This window comes from Meles meles, chromosome 17 (assembly GCF_922984935.1).
Source record: "Meles meles chromosome 17, mMelMel3.1 paternal haplotype, whole genome shotgun sequence".
NCBI classification, from domain to species: domain Eukaryota; kingdom Metazoa; phylum Chordata; class Mammalia; order Carnivora; family Mustelidae; genus Meles; species Meles meles.
Genome location: NC_060082.1, coordinates 67,997,016 through 68,008,313, shown reverse-complemented (window position 1 = coordinate 68,008,313; position 11,298 = coordinate 67,997,016). Strand labels below are relative to the sequence as shown.

The 11,298-nt window shown below is 54.0% G+C and overlaps 1 protein-coding gene across 1 annotated transcript; it reads right to left on the bottom strand.

The window, feature by feature from the left end:
- Positions 1–5,916: 5,916 nt before the first annotated feature.
- On the bottom strand, positions 5,917–9,615 carry LOC123927864. The gene is made up of 2 exons (XM_045982782.1): positions 9,162–9,615; positions 5,917–8,519 (listed from the first exon to the last, which is right to left on the bottom strand). Exons 1-2 carry the CDS (start codon positions 9,423–9,425, stop codon positions 7,956–7,958), a joined length of 828 nt encoding a protein of 275 aa, XP_045838738.1. The 5' UTR covers positions 9,426–9,615; the 3' UTR covers positions 5,917–7,955.
- Positions 9,616–11,298: the final 1,683 nt, after the last annotated feature.

Here is an 11,298-nt window from a genome sequence, read left to right as displayed (position 1 = left end):
AAAATAGGACAGCTAATGAAATGAATAATTCTTGGTTCTATTCTGGATTGGAAAAAATGATTAAAACATTTAAAAGTATAATGGGGACATTTGAGTTTGGTCTAGATGTTAGATAATATTACATTTCAATGTTAGATTTCCTGAATGTGATATTTATATGGTTATCTAGGACAATGTCCTTGTGCTTAGAAGACATGCATGAAGACATTAAGGATAATAATAATTGAATTCTCTATGAAAAAGACTCTCAAATGGCTCACCAAATAAAATACTTGTGTGACCATGCATGTGTGGACAGAAAGACATAAAGCAACTGGCAAATGGTAACAGTCGCCCAATCTAAATAAAGAGTAAATGGATGCTCATTGTGCTATTCTTGCAACTTTTCTGTAGGTTTCAATTTTTAAAAAAGTTAAAGGAAAATGTTACCAACTGTAAAGAGTAAGTAGTGCATACCATGTTAATTATTCGTACAAACTCCCACAGTTAAGTTGGGCCTTCCTCCCTGCGGGCTTCTTACTACCCACTTCAGGCCAGGCACAGTGAGATGAGAAAACTCTCCCAAGGTCACAAAGAAAAGTGTTCAAGTGTCCAACAAGCAGAAACCAGAAATCCAGAGTCCTTCTGCTTACATCCATGTATCTCCTTCACCTGGACTTAGTAGAAAAATTCAAATAAAGGGTTCTGCTCCTTTTTGTATCTGCACGTAATCTGCTACATAGATGAAAAGGTGTATTCTCTCAGGAAGAGAATATACAAAAAATAAAAAATCTAAAAAATGAGCTTAGGTGTGCTGGGGGTGGGAGTCACGTTGATATTAATATTCGTTGGTTTTTGCCTTTCATTCCTTTGATGTTTGGCCAGGGGGAGGGCGAGAAAAGAGATTCATGCCACGATGAATAACTACCGCAACCAACAATTTAGGGAGTCCTGGAGTAGAATGCTGCTTGGACTTTGGTATCTCTCAGCTGCACATTCTCCTTCCCTTCGTTTATCACCCGTGTGTCACCACCTCCCACAAAGGCCAGCCGTCTGGCACCTCTGGGCCACTGGCCAGCCCAGGTCTTTTGGACCCAAACTCACGCCCACGGCAAGTTTCTGTGTGACTTACAAGCATGAAGGAAAGGAGACTGGGGAGGTGACTCAGTCAGACCACTGTGGGCCAGAAGAGAGCTCTGTCATTCTATAGGACCAAACACAGTCCCCATCCAGGCTTCCTAGGCTCAGGGCTCAGGTGTGAGCTTTTCTCTTTCTTCCTTAAGAGGTGGCCACGTTCAAGTTCTGCTTTTGCAACTAATAGTCTATGTGGGGATTTTATGTGTGATACATTAAATAGCAGCTTTAGAAATCTATTAAGTTTTCTGGTTGACCTAAAAAAATTGCCCTGTTGTGGAAGAGATACCGGCCACCCAAGGAAACAGAGTCTGGTATGTGCTGAGCTTCTGTAACTCCAAGGTATCATCAGACACAAGACACGGACAGCAGAGGGTTGCCTGGGACAGTCATAGACTCTCCACCAAGGAAAAGCACATCACGGGGAGGACAGTGGTACAGGAAGTGCTAATAGAGAGCTTAGAAAGGTCAATTGAGGGCGCCTGGGTGGCTCAGTGGGTTAAGCCGCTGCCTTCGGCTCAGGTCATGATCTCGGGGTCCTGGGATCAAGTCCCACATAGGGCTCTCTGCTCAGCAGGGAGCCTGCTTCCCTCTCTCTCTCTCTCTCTCTGCCTGCCTCTCTATCTACTTGTGATCTGTCTCTGTCAAATAAATGTTTAAAAAAAAAAAAAAAAGAAAGAAAGGTCAATTGATAGAGAAGTCTCCAGCTGGCAAGAGGGCATGAGATTTTGTGCAGCCAACACAGAGATGTACAACACAGAGATGGTAATTCCCCTTCGGCTCTGCTCCAGGGAGAAAAATTGGCACAAGAATGACAGAAGAGAATGGTCTGATCCACTCACCTCTCCTGACATCCAGTCCATCCCTATGCGCACGCACCCCACCGCTGCGCCACACACACGATCATTTCTCCGGTAACACAGGAGCTAAAACCAAGTCGTAACCACCATCTTGAAGGGATTGAACACTCTGTGAACTGTGCAGCCAAGCTCTGTTTAAGGTTAGTATTGCTTCATCAAGTCACAGGAAGAAGAAAAATCAAAGGTTGTTACCTTTACCGGTACATCTTAGCTCTAAAAATAATTTAATTTTATCCCCTACAGTGTGCTGGGTAGACGCAGAGACACGGAAGTGAGTGACATGCAGTCCCTTCTCTCCAGTTGCTCCTGGTGGTATGGGGATGAAACCAGGGCAGCGAACCAGTAAAAGAGGAGAGACAGACAATCCAGAATAGATAGAGGACGATGCCTGAGGCAGGCGGCACCCCAGTGGGAATGGGAAGAGAGAGAATCATACCTAGAGTCTAGAGAGGGGACATCTCCCCCTCACCCCGAGACAGGAGGGATGGAGGAGAGAGTAGATAATGACGTGTGTATACAACCAAGTCCCCAATATTGTGACTCTCAGTTTGTGCCAGAACCACTTTGGGGCTTGCTGGATTTGTCGCCAGCACAATCTCAGAAGTTTCCAAAGTGGGTAGCTTATATTAAGGGGGGGGGGGGCGCGGGAAGAGAACTTAGAATCATTAGATTAAGGACTTGTAGGGAATTTCCTTAATTACAGTTAGGAGTTATTTCTTTAAAGAAGGCATCCTCTGTAGGTATCTTCTTAATTGTGGTGATTAATGTCACTGAAGTTAACATTTCTAATAAAAATTCCACTGTTTTTTAAGAATGTAATTCATTGTTTATAGAACAAGATAAGGCCATGAATTACGGAAGTTATTCCCAAAACATAAAGAGATAAATCCTGAAAATGGACTAAAGAAATACAAGCATCTGGGTCAAATGCCTTCTGCCACTAATTTCCCAGTTAACTACAATCCAGTAAATTGATCTTCTGAGTCTGAGTCGAGCACGGCTTCTGACTCTGGTCCTACAGAAGTCCTGCAAACTTGATGGGACACAACAGGTAGAGGTGGCTTTGCCTTGAGTGTCACAAACCCTCTGACTCGCTAGTGACAGATACGTTCACTCTTTAGCTGTTTGCTTTAATCAGAGTTAGTAGATTCTAGATAGACTCAGATCAAGTCCCTCACGGCTCTGGGAAGAGAATGGGCTCTGGAATCGAGCAGACCGCTGAGCAATAGGTTATAGGACCTCAAACCAACTGTATTAGCATTCAGATGCTGAGTTTTCTCAACCACAAGACACAGAAAATAACCCCTGGGTCTGCCGTAAGCTTCTGCCATAATATATTTATAGTGCCTGACACAGAGCGGGCTTCAAAAAATAGTAGTTCTTCTTGGCCAAGTCACCTCACTCTGAGCCTAGCTTCCTTCTCTATACAAGGAAGGCAAGGATTCCTAATTAGAGAATAGGTGTGAAAAGGATTTCTAAGCTTTAAAATTCTCTAAAGAGTTAAGATTATTATCAATACCTGGGAAGTCAATTTATAAAGACATGAAGTATTAACTAATACAGTTAAATTAAAATACATGATTTCCATCTCAAAATATGGTAGACTAGTAATATATATTTTTAAAAGATTTTATTTATTATTTGAGAGAGAGAGAGAAAGAGTGAAAGAGAGCATGAACAGAGGGGAAGAGGGAGAAGCAGGCTCCCTGCTGAGCCAGGAGCCCAATGTGGGGCTCGATCCCAGAACCCTGGGATCATGACCGCAGCCGAAGGCAGAGGCTTAACCCACTGAGCCACCCAGGTGCCCCAGACTGATAATAAATGAACCTTCCCATCAAAACCGTATAAAATGCTGGATCATATTACCTGGGCTCTAAAATCTATAGTTGATCATACAGGTAAATAAAGGAATTCCCCATAGAGTTTTGAAAATAAGAATGTTTGGGGGTTAACTTTCATTCTCTATACCCACGGAAAAAGCACATGAGAACAGGACAGATGAAACCAAGACCCCTGCATAAACCCAGGAACATTGAAATTCTATCCTCTGTGAAGAAGAACAAGAAAAATGTACCTACCAACGAAGGAGGTAGAGAAAAATACTTACACATATTCCTGGGTTCTTTGGGAAAAAGGCTCCTTTGAGAATTCATAACCCCAACCTGCCGTCACGTGGGTTTGGGGTTCATGTCCACACTGTCTGTCTGGTGTCAGAAACTCCGAAAGAAAAAGGGAACGTAAAATGGCCCTAGGTTGGCAACAAACTCGAGCTTTGTAGCAGATGCCAAAATAAGCCATACCTGGAGCGAGAGTTACTCAACGCAGACCTCACAGGAATCCCACGGACGAGCTAAGCCGAGCAGAAGCCCGAAAGTGGAAAATACAAAGAACGTGAGTAAACAAGCCAGCAGGAGCAAGAGTCAGCACAGATGAAAAGCTCAGGTGACATCTCGGAACAGAGAGAACTCCACTGCTGGCTCGAAAACTCAGAGATTGCTAAAAATAATTAACTTTTCAAGTATTACCAAATTAAAGATAAAATTTTAACATTAAAAAAGTAACTATTGGGGCGCCTGGGTGGCTCAGTGGGTTAAGCCTCTGCCTTCGGCTCGGGTCATGGTCTCAGGGTCCTGGGATTGAGCCCCGCATCGGGCTCTCTGCTAAGCGGGGAGCCTGCTTCCCCTATCTCTCTCTGCCTGCCTCTCTGCCTACTTGTGATCTCTGTCTGTCAAATAAATAAATTAAAAAAAAAAAAGTAACTATTAAAAAGCAAGCAATTTTGAAGAAAATTAACTTCTAGAATGGAAAAATGGTGTGACTGAACTTAAGCCAGGAGCGGACTAAAGACACCTGCGGGAAGAATCGGGGAACGAGGCCGACGGATCTGAGGAAAGGAAACGAGTCAGTGCAGGGCAAGAGATTTAAAATATGAATGAGAAGGGAAATAATACAAAACTAGAATGTGAAGTTTTGGCATTTGCCCGACAGGAGAGAGGACAGAGAGGATGGGGGAAGGCAGAGGCTAACAGACAATGGCCAAGGATTTTTCTAGAATTGGTGAAAAACACGTCCTCAGATGCACAAAGCGTACCCAAGAGGAGAAACAAACGTTGTTGTGTACAGTTTAGCATGAGAGTCCTGCACAGCAGTCACAACCCGGGAGCGGAAGTCAGTGGTTATCCACAAACGGCCCTTCAGGCGTTTGGGCAGGAAGCAGGATGGACAAACCCGGGAGCAGAGTCCTTCTCAGCATCCTTCATGCCCCGTGCAGACACTTGTCTTCCATCCCCGCACACCGGCGCTCCCGAACTCATTCGTTCACGTATTCTTCTTCGTTGGCTCGATCACACAGTCAACCCACTGAGGTCCTAACGAGGGCCAAGCCCGGGGTGAGGCCCGGGAGCCGACAATACCCGCTCTCGCCAAGCTTCTGTTCCACCCTCTAGTGCAGACAGCACGTAAATACAGCAGACTGATTCAGACCCCGAGAAGTAAAGAGACCAGCCGCGATAAAACACAGAGGGACAGGGCTGGGGAGACAGTGGCGGGCAACTTCCGTCAGAGTGCCCAGGGAAGCTTCCCCCGGGAGCTAAGACTAGTCTGAGGCCTGATGACGCGGCAGCAGCCAGCATCTCAGAACAGGGACCTCAAGAGCAAGGCCTCGTGGCCGGACCAAACCCGGTTCTGTTTAAGGAAGGGGAAGAAGGCGGGGTGGCTGGAGCTCAGTCTCAAGACTGTGTGGAGGGAGGCGAGGCCAGCGAGAGGCAAGCACCGCTCACGGGGGCCCAGCAGGCTGTGCCAATGAGTCTCTACTGTATTTTTCATGTTTTTGGAAGCCATACATATGTTCGGTTTTTTTTTTTTTTTAGTATTTATTTGACAGACAGAGATCACAAGTAAGCAGAGAGGCAGGCAGAGAGAGAGAGGGGGGAAGCAGGCTCCCCGCTGAGCAGAGAGCCTGATGCGGGACTCGATCCCAGGACCCTGTGATCATGATCTGAGCTGTCACCGGACACACGCTCACGCCCCCGTCCCGCATCTCCTGAGCCACCCAGGCGCCCCCACACATATGTTTTTAAGCAGCGAGTGGTGGCCCTGGACTGACGTTTGTGGGAGACCCTTTGGCGCTATGTAGGGCTGCATTCCAGCTGGAACTAAAGAGAAAGTAGGATCCCAGGTCAACCGCCAGGGCAGTGACCCAGCAGAGAGGGTGGAAGCCGGTCGGGGAGCAGCCGTGGAGGTGAAGCAGACAGACCCGGGACACATCTCAGAGGCGACACCATTCTGGCAAGGGAAGTGGAACAACCACCTTACTGCTTCAGGCCCGAGGCCCGTCTTGACTGCGGAACCCCACTGGACCAGCTTCTCCTTTTCATTTTCCCGCCTGCCCGGGAGTCCAGCTAGGCACCTAGTCGGGTGCCTTTTGTGGCTGAACCCGAAGAAACCCACACCAGGTTCACTAGCACTGAACCCACAGTGCTAATGAAAGTGCAAGCAAGAGAGCCGCAAACCGGGTCCTGGTCCAGGAGCAGAGGGGTGGGCCACGCACCAGGCCAGCCGGGCGGAGCCACACCAGCAAAGGCAAGCGGGAGGGAAAGCAAGGGGCAGGAGCATGAAGCCCCGCAGAGGACACGGGGGCGAGGGCAGACGGCCTGAGGCCTGTGGGACGGTTTAAGGAAATGAAAGTTCTGTGTCAACGGCGGGGGTGTGAGCAGAGGAATGGCAGGCTCTGCCCCCTGATCTGGGGCCCCGCTGCAGACAAGGCTGTGCAAGCGGGAGACAGTCAAGCACGTCCCTGGGAGATTGTGAAGTTCAGGGTCATGTCACACCCAAACTGCAAGTGTCCAGGCTCTCTGCGCTCCTGGCGGGGCTCCTCCAAGCCCCCACGGCAGCCTTTCTAAGTGTTAAGGCAAACTTGAGTGACTTCCCTGTTCGAGAAGCCTGGTGCTTGCGCTCTGTGCCTGGACCTGCCCTCCCCCGCGGCCCTGCTGCCTGCGTGACCCCCACCCCTCAGTACCCGCTACTCCCGGGTCTGAGCCCCAAGAAAGCTCTTTGCCCCCCGGCCCTGTCTCTTCCAGGCAGAAGGGGCCTTCTCTCCTGCCGTCTGCACAGCACCCCCGGCCTGCTCGCTGACACGTAGCACAAACCCCAAGTCCGGGAATCAGGCTCTGTGGTGGGGCTTCCCCGGTGGGCTTCGGAACCAGAACTGGCTCGGAGCCCACCACTGGCTTGCTGTGTACCTGACGTGTGGGGTTTAAGCCCAGTTTCCTACAAAGGCAGTAACACCTACTGCCTAGAAGTGGCCTCTATGAAGTGAGATAAAACTCAGGAACCACGGGCCCGAGCACGCAGTCGGTCTCGGGAAGTCGGCGTCCCCTCCAGTCCCGGGGCCTCGGCATGCCTGAATGAGCGTGTTTCATCGACATCACAACGTCCCGTCGTCTGCGGCCCGGGAGCGCACCTGCGGGATGTCCGCGGGAAGGAGCAGAGCGCCTCTTCCAGGAAGGCTGCCAGGGCGGCCTGCTCAGGGGACGACGGCCGCGCTGCTGTGGTCTGTGGCCACGGGCAAGGCCCCACGCAGCTCCCATCAAACTGGTCGCCTCTCCTCAGCAGCCACCAGGCCCTACAGCTTGTCTCCAGGGAGCATTCATCCGCGTGGTCCTTGAGGATTTTCCTCTTTGCTCTTCAGAACTCTGTCGCCCCTCGGTCCCGCGCAGCCTTGCTTGCTCGGTCTCCCCGCCGTTTGTCACACGCGCCGCAGGCCTCCTCACCGGCCCCGAGCTCGGGCTCCCCAGCTTCTGCTGGCCTCACCGGGCAGCCGAGGCCTCGGGGCTCCCGCACCGCAGCCCACAGCCCTCTCCCAGCTCACGGCAGCCCAGCGCGGCCCTGAGGGGACACATGGCGCCGAGACGTCCGCTCTGCCCGTAGCCTGTAGCCCCTGAGCCCGAGCAGGAGCTTCCAGCCTGATGCCGCGCCCGCACCTCACCCTCGCACACCTGCCCCGCGGGGCGGACCCATAGTGACAGTTCGTCCGTGTTCGTTCCTCCCATTGTTCCGGCCTCCTACGGCGGTGGAGGCGGCCCCAGGGCGGCCACCGAGCACTCTGCTGTCACCGGACACACGCTCGCGCCCGGTCCCGCATCTCCTTACGGCAACTGACAACTGACGTGCTTCCCCAGTCCTCGGGCTTTGGCGTTTGCAAGACGGTGGGACCTGTCGCACGGGGTCACGGTGGAAACTGTTGTCTTGGTCTCCTCTCAGGGCAGAACAGATCAGCCCAGATTCCGCGGCTTGAGGCAGTACAGGTGGCCCGTGGGCACGTCGGGAGCCGGAGAGCAGCACTGCGGGCCGGGCCGTCCGCACACCGAGGCCGGCTGGGGCCCGGGCTGGGCTTCCGCCGGAGGCGGCCTCATGCGCACGCCGGGCTCCAGGGCATGGACACGAGGCAGGAGCTGCGGTGGCCTCAGACGCTCCCTCCATCCCCGGGGGCTGGCACCGGCGCTCCCGCATGGCCCCTGAGGCGTCACTGCTCCCAAGGGACACGTCCTGCGAGAGAGAGAGAGAGAGAGAGAGAGAGAGACAGAGACAGAGAGAGAAGCAGGTGCAGCGGGTCCCTAAAGCCACAGTGTCCCGTCCTCTACCTTCCACTCCTTCGAAGCATGTCACTGCTGCCGACCCGCGAGGAAGGGCAATTAATTAGGCTCCTCTGGGGTCTGAAGGCGCGTGAATTCGTGCCCGCCTTTCCGAAGGCCTGCAGCCCGGACCACACCTGGTCTTCCACAAGCAGCCGCGGGTTTTTCTTTTTCTTTTTTTTTTTTTTGATCCAAAGACTCAAGAAATAAGACAGAGGGCAGGCCTGGGGGACTCAGTGGTTAAGATCTGCCTTAGCTCAGGTCATGATCCCAGGGTTCCGGGATCAAGCCCTGCATCGGGCTCCCTCCTCAGCAGGAAGCCTGCTTCTCCCTCTCCCACTCCCCCTGCTTGTGCCCCCTCTCTCGATGTCTCTCTCTGTCAAATACATAAATAAACTCTTCAGAAAAAAAAAGAAAACAGAAGAATGTCTCCGTCCTCTTGTCTTCACTGCCACAAACACCCACCCAGGGAGGAGGGAAAGTGCCTGTCGATCTAGGCAAGAGTTGAAAGGAAGGATGAAAAGGAGAAACAGAAGTGAAACGCGTTGGCCCTTACTCGTGCCTTGCTCCATGCCAAGCCCCGCAGCAGAGGCTCGCGTTCCGCACCCATCTGAAAAGCCCCACGGCTTTCCACACTGAGCCTCGGCCGTGGAGGACGGGCAGAGGGTGCGCACACACCGAGGCGCTGTCCGGGGACAGCTGGGAGGGCTCGTTGGGGCAGAGCCAGCCGGCCCGACCCCAGAGCCCGCGCGTCCATCGCTGCGCCCCCTGCCTGGACAATTCCCGGCATCATGGGCTTCAACTTCTGCTCTTCTTCCATCGGTCGCTGTAACCCGAGGAGGCGTGCGAAGCAGCAGGCGGGCCGGAACCTGAGAATTCCGGGAGAGCGGCCGGGCTGCTGCAGACACAGAGAGGGCAGAGCCCGTGGAGGCCCCCCGGACAGCCAGGCAGCAGGGGCTGGCACACGGGCACGGTCTCGAGCAAGAGTCCCTTCCACCTCGGTGCCGACTCCGCGGGCTCAGCACTCCCCAGACGTGTCTCAGAAGAATCCAGGGCTTTCCCACCTTTGCTCCGGGATGAAGAAACGGCCTCCTCTGAGCTGACACGTGTCCGGACGGTTCGCTGGGCAGCGAAGCAGGAAGAGGCCCTTGAACAGGGACGGAGGGAAGTCGCGTCATCAGACTCCGGCTCCTGGCCGGGCCTCAGGGAGGTGCTAAGGAGACGGAGCTCGGCCCCATCCTGGGCCACGGGGCATCACCTGGCCTAGACCCAAGCCCGGCCCGCGAAGCTCCCACACAAGATGAGCTGCGCTGGCACTCGGCTCGCAAGGCCCAAGAGGCCGGAGCCGCCCCTCCCATGGCTGGACCCCTCGGGGCCTCCCTGCACACTGCCGGGCTTGCAGGCCCCTCCACAGCGCCTCTCCGTTCCTGTTGTCTAAGCTCCCGGTGCCTCTCCGCTGCCCTCAAAGCACCTCCTCCTCCTCCCACGGAATGGCCTTGGGAGTCTTCCTCGAGCCGTCTCCTCGAGGCCAGTCCCTCAGACAACGGTGACGAAGCACGTGCCACGTGCCAGACCCGGTTCTAGCACCGCGGATGCGGCAGGGAACAGGGCAGGCCCGTCCTCGCTCCCCGGTGCCGGGAGTCTGGAGGCTTTCGCGAGAAGGAGAAGGGAGCGCAGACTACCACAAAGGAGGCGCTCTGGGTGGGGGACATGCAGAAGAGCTCGCCGAGCCCTGTCGGCAAACTGTCCCGACATCGAGCTGAGACGGAGCCCGCCAGGTGGACGACACGCGCTGAGTCGACGCTGCCCGGCGCTGAGCGACGCAGGGGCCAGTCACTTGGGCTCTCAGCCGTGATGACTCATCCTTTTCAGGAGTCCCCTCCGCAGCCCTCACATGCGGCAGGAATGTGGGCTGTGCAGCTGAGGAATGGAGGAGAAGCAGCTGTACACCCGCCCAGGGCCTGCCTCCTGCTCCGGCCCCCTCCACGCCGGCCACAGTAACAGCAGGAGCGAAGCCGCAAGGCTCGGCGAGCTCTGCCCGTGCAGCTCCTCTGCGCGTGGGTGTTGGAGCCGCCGGCGTCGCGGGCAGCACCCGTCTGCGCTCCGGGCCGCGTTCCTCGATGGTGAACCATCTCGGGTGGCGGCTGAACACTGTGCCTGGCAAGGAGGTAAATGTGAGTTTTACAGAAAGAAAAGGACACCGGGGGGAGCAGAATGAAAATTTCACATGAATTTCAAAGTTGAAGTCAGGAAGTCAAATGCATTTCGGCGCTCTGGCGGGCAGCTCTAGGCTCGGCCCCGGCGTCTGAAGGGAGACCCGCTTCCCCTCGCCTCAGCCCGGCTTCAGGGGCCCTTGTCGAAGCTCTCATGTGAGACCTGCCCTCTGAGGGTGCCTTTGACGCGGGAAGGCACATGCTGGTGCCAAAGAGGCAGCTCCGTCCAGCCGTGAGGGGGCCTGGAGATCCGCAAAGCCAGCCAGAGGGGACCCTGGGCAACAGGGACAAAGCATTCGCTCTTGTGGTGTTTCCAAAGCAGAGAAGTTCCAGGTTACTTAAAGGAGCAGCTTAAAAATGTCGTCAAGGACCCACGTTCTCTCCAGGTTCTCTGTCTGCCATCCTCGGCTTCAGGCATGGGCTCTCGTGCACTCCAAGATCAGACGACATGGGGCACGCTCCGGGTGGGATGGCCGTAGA

Coding starts and splice junctions, on each gene's coding strand:
- LOC123927864 (XM_045982782.1), bottom strand. CDS start 9,425: ATGGAAGAAGAGCAGAAGTTGAAGCCCATGATGCCGGGAATTGTCCAG. Junction 8,520..9,161: donor TGGCATGGAGCAAGGCACGA/GTAAGGGCCAAC, acceptor TCTCTCTCGCAG/GACGTGTCCCTTGGGAGCAG.